This window comes from Pseudorca crassidens, chromosome 10 (assembly GCF_039906515.1).
Source record: "Pseudorca crassidens isolate mPseCra1 chromosome 10, mPseCra1.hap1, whole genome shotgun sequence".
NCBI classification, from domain to species: Eukaryota; Metazoa; Chordata; class Mammalia; order Artiodactyla; family Delphinidae; genus Pseudorca; species Pseudorca crassidens.
This window is the reverse complement of record NC_090305.1, coordinates 82,948,475-82,968,105: the sequence shown is the minus strand read 5'-3', so window position 1 is coordinate 82,968,105 and position 19,631 is coordinate 82,948,475. Positions and strand designations below refer to the sequence as shown.

General features: G+C 39.8%; 1 protein-coding gene across 25 annotated transcripts in view; it reads left to right on the top strand.

Moving 5' to 3' along the window:
• The window catches only part of MAGI1 (membrane associated guanylate kinase, WW and PDZ domain containing 1), a 622,973-nt gene that overhangs the window by 536,049 nt on the left and 67,293 nt on the right, over window positions 1–19,631 (top strand). For all 25 annotated transcript variants that reach the window (XM_067755101.1, XM_067755099.1, XM_067755095.1 and 22 more), the window contains 2 exons: window positions 4,860–5,042; window positions 5,559–6,179. In XM_067755101.1, coding sequence (XP_067611202.1) covers window positions 4,860–5,042; window positions 5,559–6,179 — 804 coding nt within the window. The remainder of the gene's footprint in view (window positions 1–4,859; window positions 5,043–5,558; window positions 6,180–19,631) is intronic.

Genomic DNA, 19,631 nt, shown 5'->3' with positions numbered 1-19,631 from the left:
ACTCTAACCTCTATTCTTGCTGCAGTTTGGGCATTTATGCATGTTTTACATCGCTTCACTGGGTCTCAATTATTTACATTCACAAGTAGTATGCATCCCCTACAGAGATTCCTTTTTGAAAATTGGAAGCTCCAGAATCTTGCTACTTTCAGGCCTCATTACTCTTAAGGGATAGAAAAGGTTTGGGGTTTTTTTGTTTAGTTTTTTTCTTTTAAATAAAAAAAATAGAACAAGCAGCATATTTGATAGGGTTGGGGAGTTTGTGTTACAGAACCATGAAAAAAACTGTAAAATTTGTGTTCCTTCTCTCAACATTTTAAAAGAAATAAATAATTGTGTCAGACATTAAAAGATAAGTAGAATAACTCTTTTCCCTAATTTTCATTCCTCCACTGTAATTTTCATAAGAAAAATTGTTTCCCTTTTAGCTGATATTGTCATGAGATTGGTATTAATATCAACTTATGTAAAATAATTTCATACTTTTCTATGATGTTAATGGTTTTAATACAGACAGAACATAGAAGATAATAACATATTAATTCATATCAACATGATTGGGGCCTGTTTTGTATTTTTTTAAATATGAAATTCCTCTGTGGCCTCATGTTGTCTTATTTTCCTGCTCATGGTAAGTTAGCTACACTAACTTTTCAGTTCCTTGAACCTCTTTTCAATTCCTTAAATCAGCAAAACTATGGACCACATCAGGGCCTTTGCATATGCTGTTCCCTGTGTGCAGCTGTCTTTTCCTCCCACTCTTTGCTTTGCTAACTTCTACTCATCTAAGGTTTTTGCTGGATTCCCCTGTCTTATTCACTCTTCCCATCCTAAACTTCTTATTTCTAGAATTTAACTGTTGATAATTAGTGTTTATTTGTGTTTAATTATCTAACAATAGTTTCCTCTTCAGACTTTAAATCCTATGGAGGCAGGAGACTGGTTTTATTTCCCACTGGGGGATACCCCGAACTAGACCTAGTCGCCTCTGCTAAATTTATTATTGTGTGAAACAACGTATGTACATCCATGATAACCAGCCTAGCTTCCTTAAAGAATTGTCTTAGAGATTAAATCAATGAAAGCTTTAAAGTTTCAGGTTCTGGGTGCCACATGCTTAGTGCACCAGCTGAGTTAAGAGTCCACATGGAATTGATCTCTATTAGGAACTTTATCTCAGATTCTTCTCTTGTTTTAGGCCTTTCTTTCCTTTTCTTTTTTACTTTAGTCCTCTAGGCTCCCATAGTGGTTAGGGTTTGGGAGAGGCTCACTGAACTCCCTGTGGGAACTAGTCATTATTCTTAAAACCCTTCTACTCCATAGTCTCTACATTGATTCTTGTCTTTCACATATAGTCATATCTTTGGAATATAATGGATACAGAAGCCAGTTTAAATCCATACCCTTTGACTCCAAGCTGCAATTGTGAGAAACATTAAATTGGATATTATCATCATAGGTTACAACTCTGAGTTCCCTGCCTGCTGGTTAAGCATCCTGGTCTATGTTCCTGACAGTACTCTCAGGAAGAAGCTGTATAGCTAATAGGGTTAGATTGTTTGATATTAATTTTGCTAAGTTCACTGCTCAACTAAACTTGCTTCTGATCAAGAGTGTACTTCTCATCCCAGCAAATGATAATTTTAAAGAGATCTGCTCTTGGGAAATCTCTCCATCTTCCACCTTAATACTCAGAAAGAGATTTTTGTAGCTGCCCGTTTACCCCACCCACTTCACCACCACCATCATCAAAATAATAGCCTACATTTATTGAGCTCTTTTATGCAGCAGCCACCTCCCTAAGCACTTTACCTATGTTATCTGTCCACAGTTCTTCCTTACAACCATCATATGAATGTTGAGGTTGGTACCCTCATTACCTCCACTTATGCATCCGACCCTCAGGCAGAGAGAGGTTTAGTAATTTGCCCAAAGCCACACAGCCAGGAAGTAGTAGAGCACAGATTTGAACCCTAGCTGTCATTAGGAACAGCTTAGCTTTTGGCTAACACCTTTTTGTTGTAGTTTTTTGTGGGTTACTTCATTGCATAGTCTCAATGTGTGCCATCCAGTTTGGCTGCTACTGGCTACGTGATACCAGTTAAATTCAAGTTCATTACAATTAAAAACTCAAAAATTCAGTTCCTCGGTTCCACTAGCCATGTTTCAAGGGCTCAAGAGCTGCGTGTGACCAGCAGCTGCCACGTTGGACAGTGCAGATACAGAGCATTTCCTGCGTCACAGGACGTGCTCTTGGACAGCACTAGTGTAGGGTATTCAAACAGTATTACCAAGAATAGTGCAGCTTGGCAGAGAAGCAAGCACCTATGGTTTATTCAGGAATAGATGTTTGGGCCGAGACCCAGAAGATCCTGATTCAGTGAGTCCAGGGCAGCCCCTACATCTTTAAAAAGTTGCCCAGGTGGTCCTCACACATAACCACATCTACAAGTGGTGACTAGTAAAGAGATTAGCATCGCTTAGAAAATGACACGTGCCACAGGGCTGCAGCAGAGAGCTCCACATTCCACTGCTTGTGGGTAGAAAAGCATTTCTTTTCCAAAACTACAATAACTGATGATCTACCCATACATAAAATGTAATAAAATGTGCATAAATGTGAAACCCTCTGATCTTCCCTCCCTAGTTAAGTGTTGAAACAGGAAGTCAGTGGTGTAATTTCAATGTCTTCTTCATGTCTCTTAAGCTGAAAACATTCTGAGCTCAAAATATGCTAATGGCTTTAAAACATTTCATTCAGATAATCTGCCAGATACATTTTTACATTTTCTAACTTTGCCTATAATCAGGGTGGGAAACTTACACACTCAACCACCTCTTTCTGCCTTCTCAACGACACGTTAAATCTCATTTCTTTGCGTTGTTGTTCATTCATTCATTCAGCACACGTTTTTGGAGCACATACAATGAAACAGACCACGTTCTACACACTGGATATACAAGCAGAAATCCTTATGGGGTTTCCATTTTAGTGTTGTATGGGTGGGCATGTGCAGTGCCCCTCCTGCAAGGGGCTGGGGAGAGGGAGACAAAACCCCCAACCAATAAGTAAGATGTATACTGCGTGGGATGGTGGTAAATGCTAACAACAGAAATGAAGCAGGTAAGGGGGATTGTGAATGTTGAAGGAGGTATTGCAGTTTTTAATACGGTGGACAGAGAAAGTCTCACTGAGAAGGTGATGCTATTGATGTCTTTGCATAAGTGAAATACATTTCCCTTCGAGCTCGCCCTAGTAACCTCTGCCTCAAGAATGTCTGCTATTCACATATCCCAAAAGGGAAAATTTGGGGGTTATCTCAACGGTCCTCGATTTTCCATCTAGTAATTACCATAGCAACTGTTTCAGTACAAGCCCTGGCTGCGCTTGACATCACCTCCGTGGCGCTCTGGCAGACGACTTCGCATGGTGAATCCTGCTAGGTCTCACCTTTCATTAGCCACGGTGACAGGGCTGTAGTTTGTCATGCTTCCCACCAGCCTTGGGACTACTCTAGAGAGGAGGAGGTGAGTGAGCAGACCTGTGACTCCAGGCAATTTAAAACAGCCTTCTTAAGAGCCAGAAACTTTTGAAGTGTGCAATTAAAGATTGTATGTATGCCCAGAGACCTTTTAAAAAAGATACAGCTAACCAAAAATAACTTTCCTTCCTGGGTGCCAGCCTGGTAGTACAGGGGTATATAGAGACATGGAGACTTTTTCTCCTGTTCGTTTGTTTTATTATTTTTTAATTTTTATTTATTTATTTATTTGTATAACATTTTTGATAGAAAAGAAATAGGGCATGTGGAGAAGCTGTGGTCAGGGCGGGAGATGGGAAATATAATTAGGAGAGTTGAAAGAGTCTGAGCATAGAATGATGTTCACTCCCCGGGGTAATCAGGGAAATTCCAATGAGCTTCTTAATTACAGAGAAATGCCCAAACCCAAAATAAAATTTTGGGTTTGTGTACAAAATGTTATTTGTGAATGTTATCAAGAAAACTCAATAAATCCTTAGATAGCATGTTTGGAAGCTGTATATCTATTAATTTATTTTAAACAAGACAATTGAATTTGGAGCCATCTGGCTCTTGTTACTGTTTTGTTTAGTTCAGGTTTTTTTCTTTTTCCTTAAATATTCTAAGCCACATGTCCTAAACGTTTTTTAAATATTAAGTTTTAGCAGCAGACATATCTAGGCAATTCCACAAATTGTTAAACGATGCAAATGAACAGGAAAAATCAGGTGAATTTTAGAATTCAATTCACAGTAGAGTTATGACTCTTTAATTTTTAATATAGTGATTCTCCATTTTTATCAAGTTATTCTTTGTGACTCTACTATGTCTCCTAGTATTATCTATTTAGTTTGAGAATGAATTTTCTGTTTGTCTGAAAGCTAAAGTTTTTGCTTAATTGGTTTTATAAGTGGAAGCCAAGCACAGGGCAATATATTGGAAGCCATACTGGAAAATATAAACGATGACAAAACAGAAGACACCAAGCAAAGACCCGCTCCTCTTTCTCTGAAGAACTTCACGTAGCTTGTTGTCAGACTACATGAACTAAAACTAGGGATCCATGTCAGACGATGGACACCAATGTCATCCTTCTCTTACATTTTCTTTTGGATCTTTGTGCTGACACACTATGTACCCTAGCCCCCTCCTTACACAAAGGGGCCTAGGAACTCCCTTAGTACTGAAATCAAGAGAGGACTTTCTTAGGGCACCTTTGTGCCCACATGCCCCAGCACAGGAGCTTGGAGAAGTTATCTCTAAGTTCTTATCTTTTCTTAGTTAATTCATCTTTTCACTCCTGGTGATGTTCCTTACACATTTCTTGTTTTAATCCAGGCAAACCCTTTTTTACACGAAACCCTTCAGAGTTGAAAGGCAAATTCATTCACACGAAGCTGCGGAAAAGCAGTCGTGGCTTTGGCTTCACGGTCGTTGGAGGGGATGAGCCTGACGAGTTTCTGCAGATCAAGAGCTTGGTCCTAGATGGTCCCGCCGCGTTGGACGGCAAGATGGAAACAGGTATGAGACACCACATGGTCCTGTGTGGTCAGGACCAGATGACACCATGATTTCATAAGTTTGTAAGTGTCCTTTAGAAACTTGGCAAATGAACAAGGTTCCTGCACTAAGTAAATGCATTCCCTGGTATAAATGAAAAGCTTTGAAGCATTTTAACATTTCCCCATTTTGGGGAACTGTTAGGGTGCTGTTGAGTACAGTAAGGCAGTAATTTACTAAAAATGTAGATCCATTTGAATAAATGATTCTCACCTTGGTTTTTTATAGTGAGAATTTTTTTCAGAAGAAAGCTCCAATGTTCTTTCAATGATCATTATATTCTCATTAGCAGGGAAGACACTAGATGCTACAAAAATGCCTGATTAGCATAAAATAACTAATAGAAGCAGTCTCTTTGTGCTTTACGGTACTACCCCCAAACAGTTTCAGTTCAGCTTCCTATCGGTAGGATTTGATAGTATAAAATTGATATAACTTTTCTGGGCACTGTTTTTTTAACCGTCAACTCTTTTGCAGGAGATGTGATTGTGAGTGTGAACGACACCTGTGTTTTGGGACACACACACGCACAAGTTGTGAAAATCTTCCAGTCCATTCCCATCGGTGCCAGCGTGGACCTTGAACTCTGCCGAGGTTATCCATTGCCTTTTGACCCAGATGACCCCAACACGAGTTTAGTGACCTCTGTGGCCATTTTGGATAAAGAACCAATTATTGTGAATGGGCAAGAGACCTATGACTCGCCGGCTAGTCACAGTAGTAAAACAGGCAAAGTCAATGGCATGAAGGACGCCAGGCCAAGCAGCCCTGCAGACGTGGCTTCAAATGGTTCCCATGGTTACCCCAATGACACTGTCTCTTTGGCTTCCTCCATAGCCACTCAGCCAGAACTCATAACTGTTCATATAGTCAAAGGGCCAATGGGCTTTGGTTTTACTATTGCGGACAGTCCTGGAGGTGGCGGCCAAAGAGTGAAACAGATCGTCGACAGTCCAAGGTGCCGAGGCCTGAAGGAAGGGGATCTTATAGTGGAAGTTAACAAGAAGAACGTGCAGGCTCTGACTCACAACCAAGTTGTGGACATGCTGATCGAATGTCCAAAGGGAAGTGAGGTCACATTGTTAGTGCAACGAGGAGGTATGTCGATTTATTATCTTTCATTGTTTTTAAACCCAAATCCATTATCGTACTTACTGGTTATCAGGTAGCTACTTGGGGCTTTCTGCATGTCTGTTCCTTTAAGATCATTTTTATTTAAATATTGGGAAATGCATTCAAAATGCCTTCTGATTTCTCTAAATGCTAGCCTCTTTAGAATAAAGGTTATGTTTATACTTTATGTATTTATACAAAGGGACATGCAGCTAGAGTGATACTGTTACCGAAAGTGGGGTCTGGCTGCTTGCCACTCAAAAGCTAATAAAGAGGCAAGCTTGGTGGAAAGGAAAGTTTGTTTTATTTCAGAGGCGGGCAACCTGGGGGGAGGGGGGACTCATGTCCAAAGGCCAATTCCCCCGCAGCAGACAGTCAGTGGGCAAGAGTTTTTATAGCCAGAGGGAGAGGGTTACAATGCAGAAACAGCACAGTCAGCTCTGACAGTCATCTTGAAATTGGCCAAGCAGTGGTCTGATCAGTGTCATCTTGATTGTTTCAAGTACAGTTAGTCTTCAGTTCCAGGGTCAGTTTGTTCCCGTTTCTTTGAGACCAGTTCTCAGAATTGTGGCAGCTTCTGTCATGGCTGCAGTCTGGTCATCATGTAGTTAATTTCTTCCACCTGGTGTGGGTTTCTGTATCTACAAACCAGCTCAAAGGATATGGCTATGAATGTTTAGCCCTTGAGAAGGAACTAAAGGTCCCTGACTTTGCTTAATGACTAAACTGTTATTATTTGGTTCTGTTTGACTGTTTTCCTTAGCTTCTGCATTTTCTCACTTCTCTGATTAAACTTATTCTTTGAGTAAAGTTTTTCAATAGACAAAGGTGGAGGACATGGTCGGGAAAGGACCATAGGGTCCTGCTCTGTTTCAGTACCTTTAAATGTAAATCAGACTGTGCTTTTTAAAACCCATTAAGCTTTGAAAACCTTTATCTTTTAATTCTCCTGAACCTGGTCGACACAGTGTGCATGCAAAACGTGGCTCTCGGCCACTCTTCCAGCCTCGTCTCATACTCCTGTCCCTTCCTCACCGTGCTTGGCCACCTGGCTTCTTTTCTGTAGTGCCTTCACTACTCTAAGCCCTTCTGTCTCAGGGCCTTTGCACTTTCTGTTTCCACTGCTTGGAAGACTCTTTTCCCCAGCTCTTCCCTTGGCTGGCTCGGTCTCATTCAGGGCTCCTCCTGAGAGAGGGCTTCTCTGATTACTTATCTAAAGTCGCACCCAGCACTCCTATGTAATCTCTGCTGCATCACCCCATTTCTTAATAGCTTTTATTATGATCATTATTATCCCAAGCCATTGTTTTATATATTTACTTATTTTTTTTGTTCCTCTCTCTTTTTTTTTTATTGGAGTATAGTTTTTAAAATTTTTATTGGAGTATAGTTGATTTACAATGTTATGTGAGTTTCAGCCATACCGCAAAGTGAATCTGTTATACATGTACATATATCCACTCTTTTTTAGATTCTTTTCCCATATAGGTCATGACAGAGTATTGAGTAGAGTTCCCTGTGCTGTACAGTAGGTCCTTATTGGTTATCTACTTTATATATAGTAGCGTGTATATGTCAATCCCAATCTTTGAATTTATCCCTCCCCGAACCTTATCCCCGGGAATCATAAGTTTATTTTCTACATCTGTAAATCTATTTCTGTTTTGTAGATAAGTTCATTTGTACCCTTTGTTTTTAGATTCCACATATAAGCGATATCATATGATATTTGTCTTTCTCTGACTTCACTCAGTGTGACAATCTCTAGGTCCATCCAAGTTGCTGCAAATGGCATTATTTCGTTCTTTTTTATGACTAATATTCCATTGTGTATATGTACCACATCTTCTTTATCCATTCCTCTGTTGATGGGCATTTAGGTTGCTTCCATGTCCTGGCTATCGTAAATAGCACTGCAATGAACATTGGGGTGCGTGTATCTTTTTGAATTACGGTTTTCTCCAGATATATGCCCAAGAATGGGACTGCTGGATCAGATGGTAGCTCTATTTTTAGTTTTTTAAGGAACCTGCATACTGTTCTCCATAGTGGCTCTACCAGTTTACATTCCCACCAACAGTGTAGGAGGGTTCCCTTTACTCTCTCTTTTTCATTCGAATATAAGCTCCATAAAGCCAGAGCCCACCTCTGCATGTTGACAGCTGAATCCCCAGTACTTAACACAGTACCTGACTCCCCCTAGGTGTTCATGAATGAATAGGTAGTGAATGAATGAATGGATATGTGATTATTTATACTTGGCAGCAACAACGGCTCCACCAATCGTATCAAAAACATCTCAGCATATGCACATTTTAATGAAGGGGTTATGGATCTCAGAGAAGTGGGGTATTCTAAATCCTGAGACAGTTGGCTTTCTTTCCCCTGCCAGCAACCCCCCACCTCTGTGCCACCGGAACTCCCAGGACCTCACACTGAGAAACATTTTACGCCTGTTGAAATGTCTTGCTCCTGGGTCTGTATTTGTGACTAATCTTGATTGATCACCTCCCACAATGGACCTGAGTTTGGTCATTTCCTTGACCCTTGCCAATAGGATGTGTTTCATGAACAGAGTATTCTGACCCTCTGAAAAGAGATCAGGACCCAGACTTTTATTTCCTCTCGGTTTCATTGAGACAGAAAAGCTTGTTTATGTCGCAACAGCCATGTCCTCGGGCTCTCGTGAAGCTGTGTGTTCTGTGATCAAAATGACTGGGGTTGTGGGAAGGAAATCCAAAATTCAGAACTGTCTGTGTGAATCACAATGCTCAGTCCACCCTTCTTGAACAGGTGTAAAACCCATTTGCAGATTTTTAAATTTTTTTTGCAGATTTTATTTTTTTTTACTTTATTTTTATTTATTTATTTATTTTTTTGCGGTATACGGGCCTCTCACTGTTGTGGCCTCTCCTGTTGCGGAGCACAGGCTCCGGACGTGCAGGCTCAGCGGCCATGGCTCACGGGCCCAGCCACTCCGCGGCATGTGGGATCTTCCCGGACCGGGGCACGAACCCGTGTGCCCTGCATCGGCAGGCAGACTCTCAACCACTGCGCCACCAGGGAAGCCCCAGATTTTATTTTTTAAAAAGTTATTTCTACCAATAAAATTTTGAAGCTTCTTCTTATACCTAGACCACTTGACTGTACAGATCATTTTGTTTTAAACAGTGACCAAGATGTGGTAGGAAGTGACTTGAGGTTAAGGACGAGGAGGAGAGGGAGGGGGTGGGGTGATGGCCCCTGCACGTACAGACCAGCGAGCAGTTTACAAAGCGCTTTTCAAACCTACACACAACTCTCATGTCATTTTTACCACATCCCTGAAAAGGAACATACCAGCCAACAGTAGGATTGAGAAGTTCACCTGTATTCTTTGGTTTCCAGTCTAGTGCTCTGCCCTACTTAACCCTGAACACCACTGATTTTTGCACAATTGCTGGTTTCAGTGGCCGGCAACTTGGAAACTTTTAGATAGTTCTTGGTACATCAGGGCATCTCTGATTCAGCCACTGCTCATTTGACATCACAAATCACCCTGCTCTCCTTCTTCATTTATTTGCTCCTTCGTTTCTTTTGCCATTTTGTTCACTTTTTCTTTTCCATTCACTTCACTTTTAAGGAGACCAAAAAGTAAAGTCTCATTGTAGTTTACTACCTTACAGTGGTTACTGGAGCCATATTGTAATGAATTTGCCCAAATTAGCAAACAACTCATTATAAAAATATACCCCTTGATTTCAAATATGTTTACATTTTCTCTTCTTAATTCCTAAGACCTTCTTTTGGTTAATGCCATTATATTTTATAACATTAAATTAATAAGGGAAGATCCAGAATATATTGCCACATTAGTCAACATCTACATAGTTTATTCCAAAACCTGAGTAATTTAAAATCATTGTAACATCAGCAGTCTTTAAAATATGCCATATGCCTTATGTTTGATTTATGTGTCAGATAGAAAGTTTGTACATCTGCACTTGGCAAGCTAACACCAGCTACTATTAATCTTTCTAGAAAGCATATAAATGTATTTGTTTCTGCCATACATCATTACTTGAATTGGGGCTGGCATTTTAATCATTCCTCTTGTATGATGGCGGTGTAAATGAGAAGGTTTGATGATCGTTTAGGATAGAGGCTAGGTTAAATGAGAAAGTAAATGGCCACTTCACTGATTCTTTCTAATGAATCTTATTTCCATCATAACTCCTGGTAAGCAGATTGATAAACTCATTGAGTCTACACCTCTCTTGATTCTCAGGAATAAATATCTCAAAGGTGGGGCTTTCTGTGCTTTAAAGAACTAGTCTTTTCTACTTTGGAGCAGAACTTAACTACATTTGTATTTTGGTTTTCACTCTTAACTCCCAAGCTCATTTTTTATTTTTGTTCCGGTCGAAATCAGGTGCATTTGGGGTTTTAGCATTTTTTTTTCTTTAATCCCCCTCCCACCAATGGAAGTAAGCAGAGGTTGAAATATCATTTGTAAATTTCCAGAGACAGTTTCCTAGGTCAGGCTTGGGCTTGCTGGGCGTGTCTATCCATAGCCCTGGCAGCTGGGACCATTACTTATTTGTTTACAAGTGTCTTCTTTATAAACATGTCCGTGCCTATGGATGTCACTCAGGTTCTTAAAGGGCAGCACCTCCTTCCTGTGCCTGGCTGCCCATCTTCCCATGGTAAGTCCTTTCCTCCTCCTCCCTCTGCTGGCCAGTAAGGAGAATGCCTTCTATTTTTCTTAATTTTTCACATGGTATTTGCATTCAGACAGCCCATCACCTGACACCAGTGTGAGTCTAGAGGCTTTTTTAAGCATTTGGAAAATCATGCTAGAAGGTGATTACTATTGTTTTGAATATATATTTTTTTAATTTAAAAAAGATGTAGAATTTGTTCCATAAAGCTTTTTTTACTTTAAAAGAGGGAGTGGGACTTCCCTGGTGGTCCAGTGGTTAAGACTTTGCCTTCCAATGCAGGGGTTACGAGTTGGATCCCTGGCCAGGGAGCTAAGATCCCACATGCCTCACAGCCAAAAAACCAAAACATAAAACAAGCAATATTGTGACAAATTCAGACTTCCCTAGTGGCACAGTGGTTGGGAGTCCACCTGCCAATGCAGGGGACACGGGTTCGATCCCTGGTCTGGGAGAATCCCACATGCCACAGAACAACTAAGCCTGTGCGCCACAACTACTGAACCTCTGCTCTGGAGCCCGCAAGCCACAACTACTGAGCCCGCGTGCCACAGCTACTGAAGCCCGTGCGCCTAGAGCCTGTGCTCTGCAACAAGAGAAGCTACCACAATGAGAAGCCTGCGCATTGCAATGAAGAATATCCCCCACTCACTGCAACTAGAGGAAGCCCATGTGCAGCAATGAAGACCCAATGCAGCCAAAAATAATTAATTTAAAAAAATATTGTAACAAATTCAATAAAGACTTTAAAAATGGTTTTAAAAAAAAAGAAAAAAAAAGAAAAGGGGTTATATTGGGTTTTCTCTGGTGGCGCAGTGGATAAGACTCCCAGCTCCCAATGCAAGGGGCCCAGATTTGATCCCTGGTTGGGGAACTAGATCCCACATGCATGCCACAACTAAGTCTATGAGCCACAACTAAGGAGTCTGCCTGCCGCAACTAAGACCCCACGCGACCAAATAAATAAATAATTTTTTTAAGGGGATTATATTATATGTAGCATAACTACCTGTGCCCCCTGTGTTTTTTGTATATTTGGCTAATTTATGCCTAGTGGGAGGTATGACACTCCTGAAGATCTCATTTGGGGTGGAGTCAGAATACCCTGTTTTAAAAGACAATTTGGAATACTTTATGAAATTGGAGAATGTGTGTTTTACTTTAGAGAGAACAAGTGTACTGAAGAAAACGCTGAACTAGAGGTTCCAGGAGCCTGCCTCTAGTTCAAACTGTGCCCATAGCTCCTCTGTACCTCTGACTGGGTTACAACTCTTGCCCTGAGACTCATTTCTTTATCCAAAAAAATGGATATTTTGCACTAGCTCATCTTTAGGGTGACCCCTGCTAACTCTAATTTTATGCCAAAAAATGGCCTCATTGATGTGTAGGAGAAAGACCACAAGATTCGAGAGTCAGACAATACGAGTTTAAATTGCAACTCCTGCCTTTCTTCCCTTTGTGACCTTAGGCAAGTCATCTGAAAAAAGGTAGCATTTGTACCAATTCCTGACCTAGAAGCAGTCACATGATAAATCAGTGGTGTTTTACTGATATCCTCTAGTATCAGAAGCCACTGGGTATGGTGGGTTTCTTTTTTAAAAAAGAAAAAACAAACTCCAGTGTGTACCTGCAGAATTTTAATTTCAGCGCATGATGTGCAGGCACCTGTATTTTTTTTAGAAGCTGCACTGGCAATGCTGATGTAAAATCAGAATTGCAATCAGTTTTAGGCTTCTGCCCTCGTCGTCCCTTCTCATTTTGATTCTGTGACATATAACTTGAGAGTGAAATAAGTTTATAACTTAACAGTTATTTTCATTTCTAAGTAATTTCTTCTTTTAAAGTCCGATTTCTAAGCAACAGGTTTTCCATCTTCCCTAAGATCCATTGCAGCTCCCAAATTTGACATGTTTCTACTTCAGAGGAGGATAGAAAGGAAGACTTGGTCTCAGAGATGCTTCTTTTGAGCACAACGCTCCAGTGGCTTTTACTGATCACAACAGAATCAGAAGTGATGCTTTGTATACTGAGTGCGCTTGTCAGGGCACTAAGTAATTTTAGGATCTGAATATAAAGTAATGAAATGTTAGGATTCCTGGAGGGGAGGACTGTATCCAACTTGCACTTTTGTATCCCTGGCACGTCATGGGGAACCTGGCATGTGGTAAGGTCTTAGTAAATACTAGCTGGATAAATTAAACTTTCTCTGCAAGTCACATTAGGAAATTAATTATATAGTTTTGAAGTCACTCTTCATAACTTCAGAAAGATAAAAGGATGTTAAAAGGCAAAATGAAATATGAAAATCATGGTAGTGATAGTAATAATGTTACAATAATCATTGATTACTTACTGTGTACCAGGATTGTAACCATGGTACAAGCAATACATACGTGTACACACAGGCAGAAATAAAACCTCACAACATCCCACTCTTGTGACCACATTGGAACCATCCATTTGCAGTGTGATTCTGAATAGGACCCTGTGGGAAATGAAGGCAGTGATTAGTAGGAAAAAAAAAAAAAGAAGTGAAGGAATTGCTTTTGTTGAGGTGTTGAGATTCCACAGCTGAACTTGCTTAGTATAAAGCAAAAGAGAAATTTCTGGTTTAGTTGGGAAGCATGTATAAGACTCCTCCTTGGTTCAAGCATTTGTAATACATAAAAACATTAAACGCTTCTGCAATGTGCCAGGTGTAGTTGGTTCTAAACATTTTACGTATCATAATTCAAGAGCCCTCTGAGGTGACTAAAACCTTACCTCCACTTTAGAGGAGAGGGTGCTGAGCCCCAGAGAAGCTCAGTGATTTACCCAGAATCACACAGCTGATAAATGCAAGCTAGGATTTGAACCCAGGAATTCTAGTTCCAGAGACTGATCTCTTACCCACTATGCTAAGCAGCCTCCTGGCTTGTAGATGAAAAGCTCCAATACCATTAAGGAGTACATCTTATACATGAAAGAATGAGTAAGGTCTGAAGTCCGTGGCAAATTAATGCCACTTAATTTTCATCCATATTTGCTGATGATAGTTCATTAAATCGTCATCGATCCACACAGGGAAAGCAATATCTTATCTCATCATCCAAGCGTGTGATTAGCATTAGCTCTTCTCTGCGTGTGTTTTTCCACGTCTGAAATGATGCAAAACCATCATAATTAGAACCGCGCTGCCGCAGAGTTAAACCTGGGTGATCAGGTGCCTCTTTTCTCTTTGCCCTCTGGTCTCGGACTGGAGAATGAATTGCAAATTGCACTGCTCAAGTGTTTGACTGCCAGAATCTCTTCAGTTGAGCTGCAGGGCCTCGGAAAGGAGAATTCAGGTTGCCGGCAGAGTGATATCCTAATAGTGGTGGGGTCTGTGTATTCACGTCAGCACATCCCATCTATTCCCCCTCCTCTGTCGTGTCATCCTCCCACCTCTTCCCCGGCCTCTGCCGTCCATCATGTGGCACCTGGCCTTGCTGTGGCCTTGCAACAGGTCTCAAGGCTTCCTCTAGTCCATTCTCCGGCTAGAGTGATTTAAAGTCAATTGGATCCAGTCGCTGCTCATGTCAGGATGACATCCCATCATTCAGAGTAAACTCCAAAGTCCTGTGTCACAGACAAGCACTTGCTCTTTCTTCTGTGTATTTCCTGTCACAGAGAGCCAAGGAGCTTTCTCACTCCTGCCCTTGAGGCTTCTGCTCAAAGGTCCTTTCCTTCAAGAAGCCTGCTCTGACCACTCCGTAGAAAAGAAAACAGCGTCCACCGCCATCATGCTCTGCTCTGTCCTGCTTTCTGAGGCCATGGACGCTTCTTTGTGGTCTCTGTGAGAGTAGGGACTGGGTCTCAATCATTATTTGATCCCCACCACCAAAAACATGCCTGGCACATTGTAGGTCTTCAGAAAATGATCTATATTGAAGGAAAGCTGTGAATTAATGCAAGGCCCTTTGTTTTCATAAATGCTCATCATCCTTTAGAGAACTTTCTGGGGTGAGAGCTTATCATTAGAGCTGGGGAAACAGGCCGCGGGAGATGGACCACCTCGAAAATCACACAGCATGAAGGTGAGACAGGCTGACTTCCAACCCAGTTTTGTTGGCCTGTAAAGCCCATGCCCTCTGTCACAGGCTGTTCTAAATGACAAGGAAAAAATGATACAAATAAACTTATATACAAAACAGAAATAGACCCACAGACATAGAAAACAAACTCAAGGTTACCAAACACAACATTGTAAATCACCTCTACTTCAATTAAATAAATAAATGACAAGGAAATGCATTTCGTGGCAGTGGATCATGTTGGTCCAATTAAGCCTGTTCTCCAGGTCCAGTGCAGTAGTCACTATCCACATGTGGCTATTTAATTAATTAAAGCTAAATACGGTGTAAAATTTAGTCCAACCGGCCACGTTTCAAGAACCGAATAGCCACATGTGGCCAATGGCTGCTATATTGGACAGTGCAGTTATAGAACCTTTCCACCCTCATAAAAAATGCTGTTGGCCATTGCTGCTCGCGAGATTTTGATTATTTTGCCCGCAAAAGTGATATGTTGCATGTCCTTTATTTTACCCTTTCTCTTATATGCGTTTGACAGAAGAAAAATATGGAATTGAAGGCAACTTTATGGTTAATACATTTCTTTTTATACAGATAATGATAATAATAGGTCCTATTTATTAAATTCTTTCCATGTGTAGGTACTGCTCTAAGCTCTTTACATGTGTTAACTGGATGTTAAGGGGTCACAAGGAATTGAGACTCAGAGAACATGAAAGACTTGTATTAGCACTTGGGCGATCTGCTCTGTCCTAATCCTGAGACAGCTCATCAACTTTTAATGGGGATTATAGGGCTTCCACCTGGCCAGGAAGCATCTCATCTTTAATCCTGGACTGAGGTTAAGGAGCTTAACTTAAATTATTTTATTATGTAAAGTATCTTTACTCTAAAAAGAGGAAGAAACTTTTTTTTTGAATTTTATTTTATTTTATTTAATACAGCAGGTTCTTACTAGTTATCCATTTTATACATATTAGTGTATATATGTCAATCCAATCTCCCAATTCATCCCACCACCCCCCTCCACCACCCTGCTTTCCCACCTTGGTGTCCATACGTTTGTTCTCTACATCTGTGTCTCTATTTCTGCCTTGCAAACCGGTTCATCTGTACCACTTTTCTAGATTCCACATATATGCTTTAATATACGATATTTGTTTTTCTCTTTCTGACTTCACTCTGTATGACAGTCTCTGGGTCCATCCATGTCTCTACAAATGACTCAATTTCGTTCCTTTTTATGGCTGAGTAATACTGCATTGTACCTATGTACCACATCTTCTTTATACATTTGTCTGTCGATGGGCATTTAGGTTGCTTCCATGACCTAGCTATTGTAAATAGTGCTGCAATGAGTATTGGGGCTCATGTGTCTTTTTGAATTATGGTTTTCTCTGGGTATATGCCCAGTAGTGGGATTGCTGGGTCATATGGTAATTCTATTTTTAGTTTTTTAAGGAACCTCCGTACTGTTCTCCATAGTGGCTGTATCAATTTACATTCCCGTCGACAGTGCAAGAGGGTTCCCTTTTTGCCACACCCTCTCCAGCATTTATTGTTTGTAGATTTTCTGATGATGGCCATTCTGACCAGTGTGAGGTGATACCTCATTGTAGTTTTGATTTGCATTTTTCTAATAATTAGTGATGTTAAGCAGCTTTTCATGTGCCTCTTGGCCATCTGTATGTCTTCTTTGGAGAAATGTCTGTTTAGGTCTTCTGCCCATTTTTTGATTGGGTTGTTTGTTTTTTTAATATTGAGCTGCATGAGGTGTTTATATATTTTGGAGATTAATCCTTTGTCGATTCACTTGCAAATATTTTCTCCCATTCTGAGGGGTGTCTTTTCATCTTGTTTATAGTTTCCTTTGCTGTGCAAAAGGTTTTAAGTTTCACTAGGTCCCATTTGTTTATTTTTGTCTTTATTTCCATTACTCTAGGAGGTTGGTCAAAAAAGATCTTGCTGTGATTTATGTCATAGAGTGTTCTTCCTATGTTTTCCACTAAGAGATTTATAGTGTCCGGCCTTACATTTAGGTCTGTAATCCATTTTGAGTTTATTTTTGTGTATGGTGTTAGGGAGTGTTCTAATTTCATTCTTTTACATGTAGCTGTCCAGTTGTCCCAGCACTACTTATTGAACAGTCTGTCTTTTCTCCATTGTATATCCTTGCCTACTTGGTCATAGATTAGTTGACCATATGTGTGTAGGTTTATCTGTGGGCTTTCTATCCTGTTCCATTGATCTATATTTCTGTTTTTGTGCCAGTACCATATTGTCTTGATTACTGTAGCTTTGTAGTATGGTCTGAAGTCAGGGAGTCTGATTCCTCCAGCTCCCTTTTTTTCCCCTCAAGATTGCTTTGGCTATTTGGGGTCTTTTGTGTCTCCATAGAAATTGTAAGATTTTTTATTCTAGTAATTTGATAGGAATTGCATGAATCTGTAGATTGCTTTGGGTAATATAGTCATTTTCAAAATATTGATTCTTCCAATGCAAGAACATGGTATATCTCTCCATCTGTTTGTGTCATCTTTGATTTCTTTCATCAGCATCTTATAGTTTTCTGAGTACAAGTCTTTTGCCTCCTCAGGTAGGTTTATTCCTAGGTATTTTATTCTTTTCGTTGCAATGGTGAATGGGATTGTTTCCTTAATTTCTATTTCTGATCTTTCATTGTTAGTGTATAGGAATGCAAGAGATTTCTGTGCATTAATTTTGTATCCTGCAACTTTACCAGATTCATTGATGAGCTCTAGTAGTTTTCTGGTAGCATTTTTAGGATTCTGTATGTATAGTACCATGTCATCTGCAAACAGTGACAGTTTTACTTCTTCTTTTCCAATTTGGATTCCTTTTATTTCTTTTTCTTCTCTGATTACCATGGCTAGGACTTCCAAAACTATGTTGAATAATAGCGGTGAGAGTGGCCAGTCTTGTCTTGTTCCTGATCTTAGAAGAAATGCTTTCAGTTTTTCACCATTGAGAATGATGTTTGCTGTGGGTTTGTTGTATATGGTCTTTATTATATTGAGGTAGGTTCCATCTATGCACACTTTCTGTAGAGTTTTTATCATAAATGGGTGTTGAATTTTGTCAAGAGCTTTTTCTGCATCTATTGAGATGATCATATGGTTTTTATTCTTCAGTTTGTTAATATGGTGTATCACATTAATTGATTTGCATTTATTGAAGAATCCTTGCCTCTCTGGGATAAACCCCACTTGATCATGGTGTATGATCCTTTTAATGTGTTGTTGGATTCTGTTTGCTAGTATTTTGTTGAGGATTTTTGCATCTATATTCATCAGTGATATTAGTCTATAATTTTATTTTTTTTTAGTGTCTCTGTCTGGTTTTGGTAACAGGGTGATGGTGGCCTCGTAGAATGAGTTTGGGAGTGTTCCCTTCTCTGCAAATTTTTGGAAGAGTTTGAGAAAGATGGGTGTTAGCTCTTCTCTAAATGTTTGATAGAATTCACCTGTGAAGCCATCTGGTCCTGGACTTTTGTTTGTTGGAAGATTTTTAACCAGTTTCAATTTCATTATTTGTGATTGGTCTGTCCATATTTTCTATTTCCTCCTGGTTCAGTCTTGGAAGGTTATACCTTTCTAAGAATTTGTCCACTTCTTCCAGGTTGTGCATTTTATTGGCATAGAGCTGCTTGTAGTAGTCTCTTAGGATGCTTTGTATTTCTGCGGTGTCAGTTGTAACTTCTCCTTTTTCATTCCTAATTTTATTGATTTGAGTCCTCTCCCTCTTTTTTTTGGATGAGTCTGGCTAAAGGTTTATCAATTTTGTTTATCTTCTCAAATAGCCAGCTTTTAGTTTTATTGATCTTTGCTATTGTTTTCTTTGTTTCTATTTCATTTATTTCTGCTCCGATCTTTATGATTTCTTTCCTTCTACTCACTTGGGTTTTGTTTGTTCTCCTTCCTCTAGTTTAGGTGTAAGGTTAGACTGTTTATTTGAGATTTTTCTTGTTTCTTGAGGTAGGCTTGTATTGGTATACACTTCCCTATTATTACTGCTTTTTCTTCATCCCATAGGTTTTGGATCGTCGTGTTTTCATTGTCATTTGTCTCTAGGTATTTTTTGATTTCCTCTTTGATTTCTTCAGTGATCTCTTGGTTATTTAGTGATGTGTAGTTTAGCCTACATGTGTTTGTGTTTTTTACGTTTTTCCCCTCTGATTTACTTCTAATCGCATAGCATTGTGGTCGGAAAAGATGCTTGATATGATTTCAATTTTCCTAAATTTACTGAGGCTTGATTTGTGACCCAAGATGTGATCTATCCTGGAGAATGTTCCATGTGCACTTGAGAAGAAAGTGTGTGGAATGTCCTATAAATATCAATTAAATCTGTCTGGTCTATTGTGTCATTTAAAGCTTGTGTTTCCTTATTAATTTTCTTTCTGGGTGATCTGTCCATTGGTGTAAGTGTGGTGTTACAAAGTCCCCCACTGTTAGTGTGTTACTGTCGATTTCCTCTTTTATAGCTGTTAGCATTTGCCTTATGTATTGAGGTGCTCCTATGTTGAGTGCATGCATATTTATAATTGTTATATCTTCTTCTTGGATTGATCCCTTGATCATTATGTAGTGTCCTTCCTTGTCTCTTGTGACATTCTTTATTTTCTTGTTTTTTTGTTTGTTTTTTTTTTTTTTGCTGTACGTGGG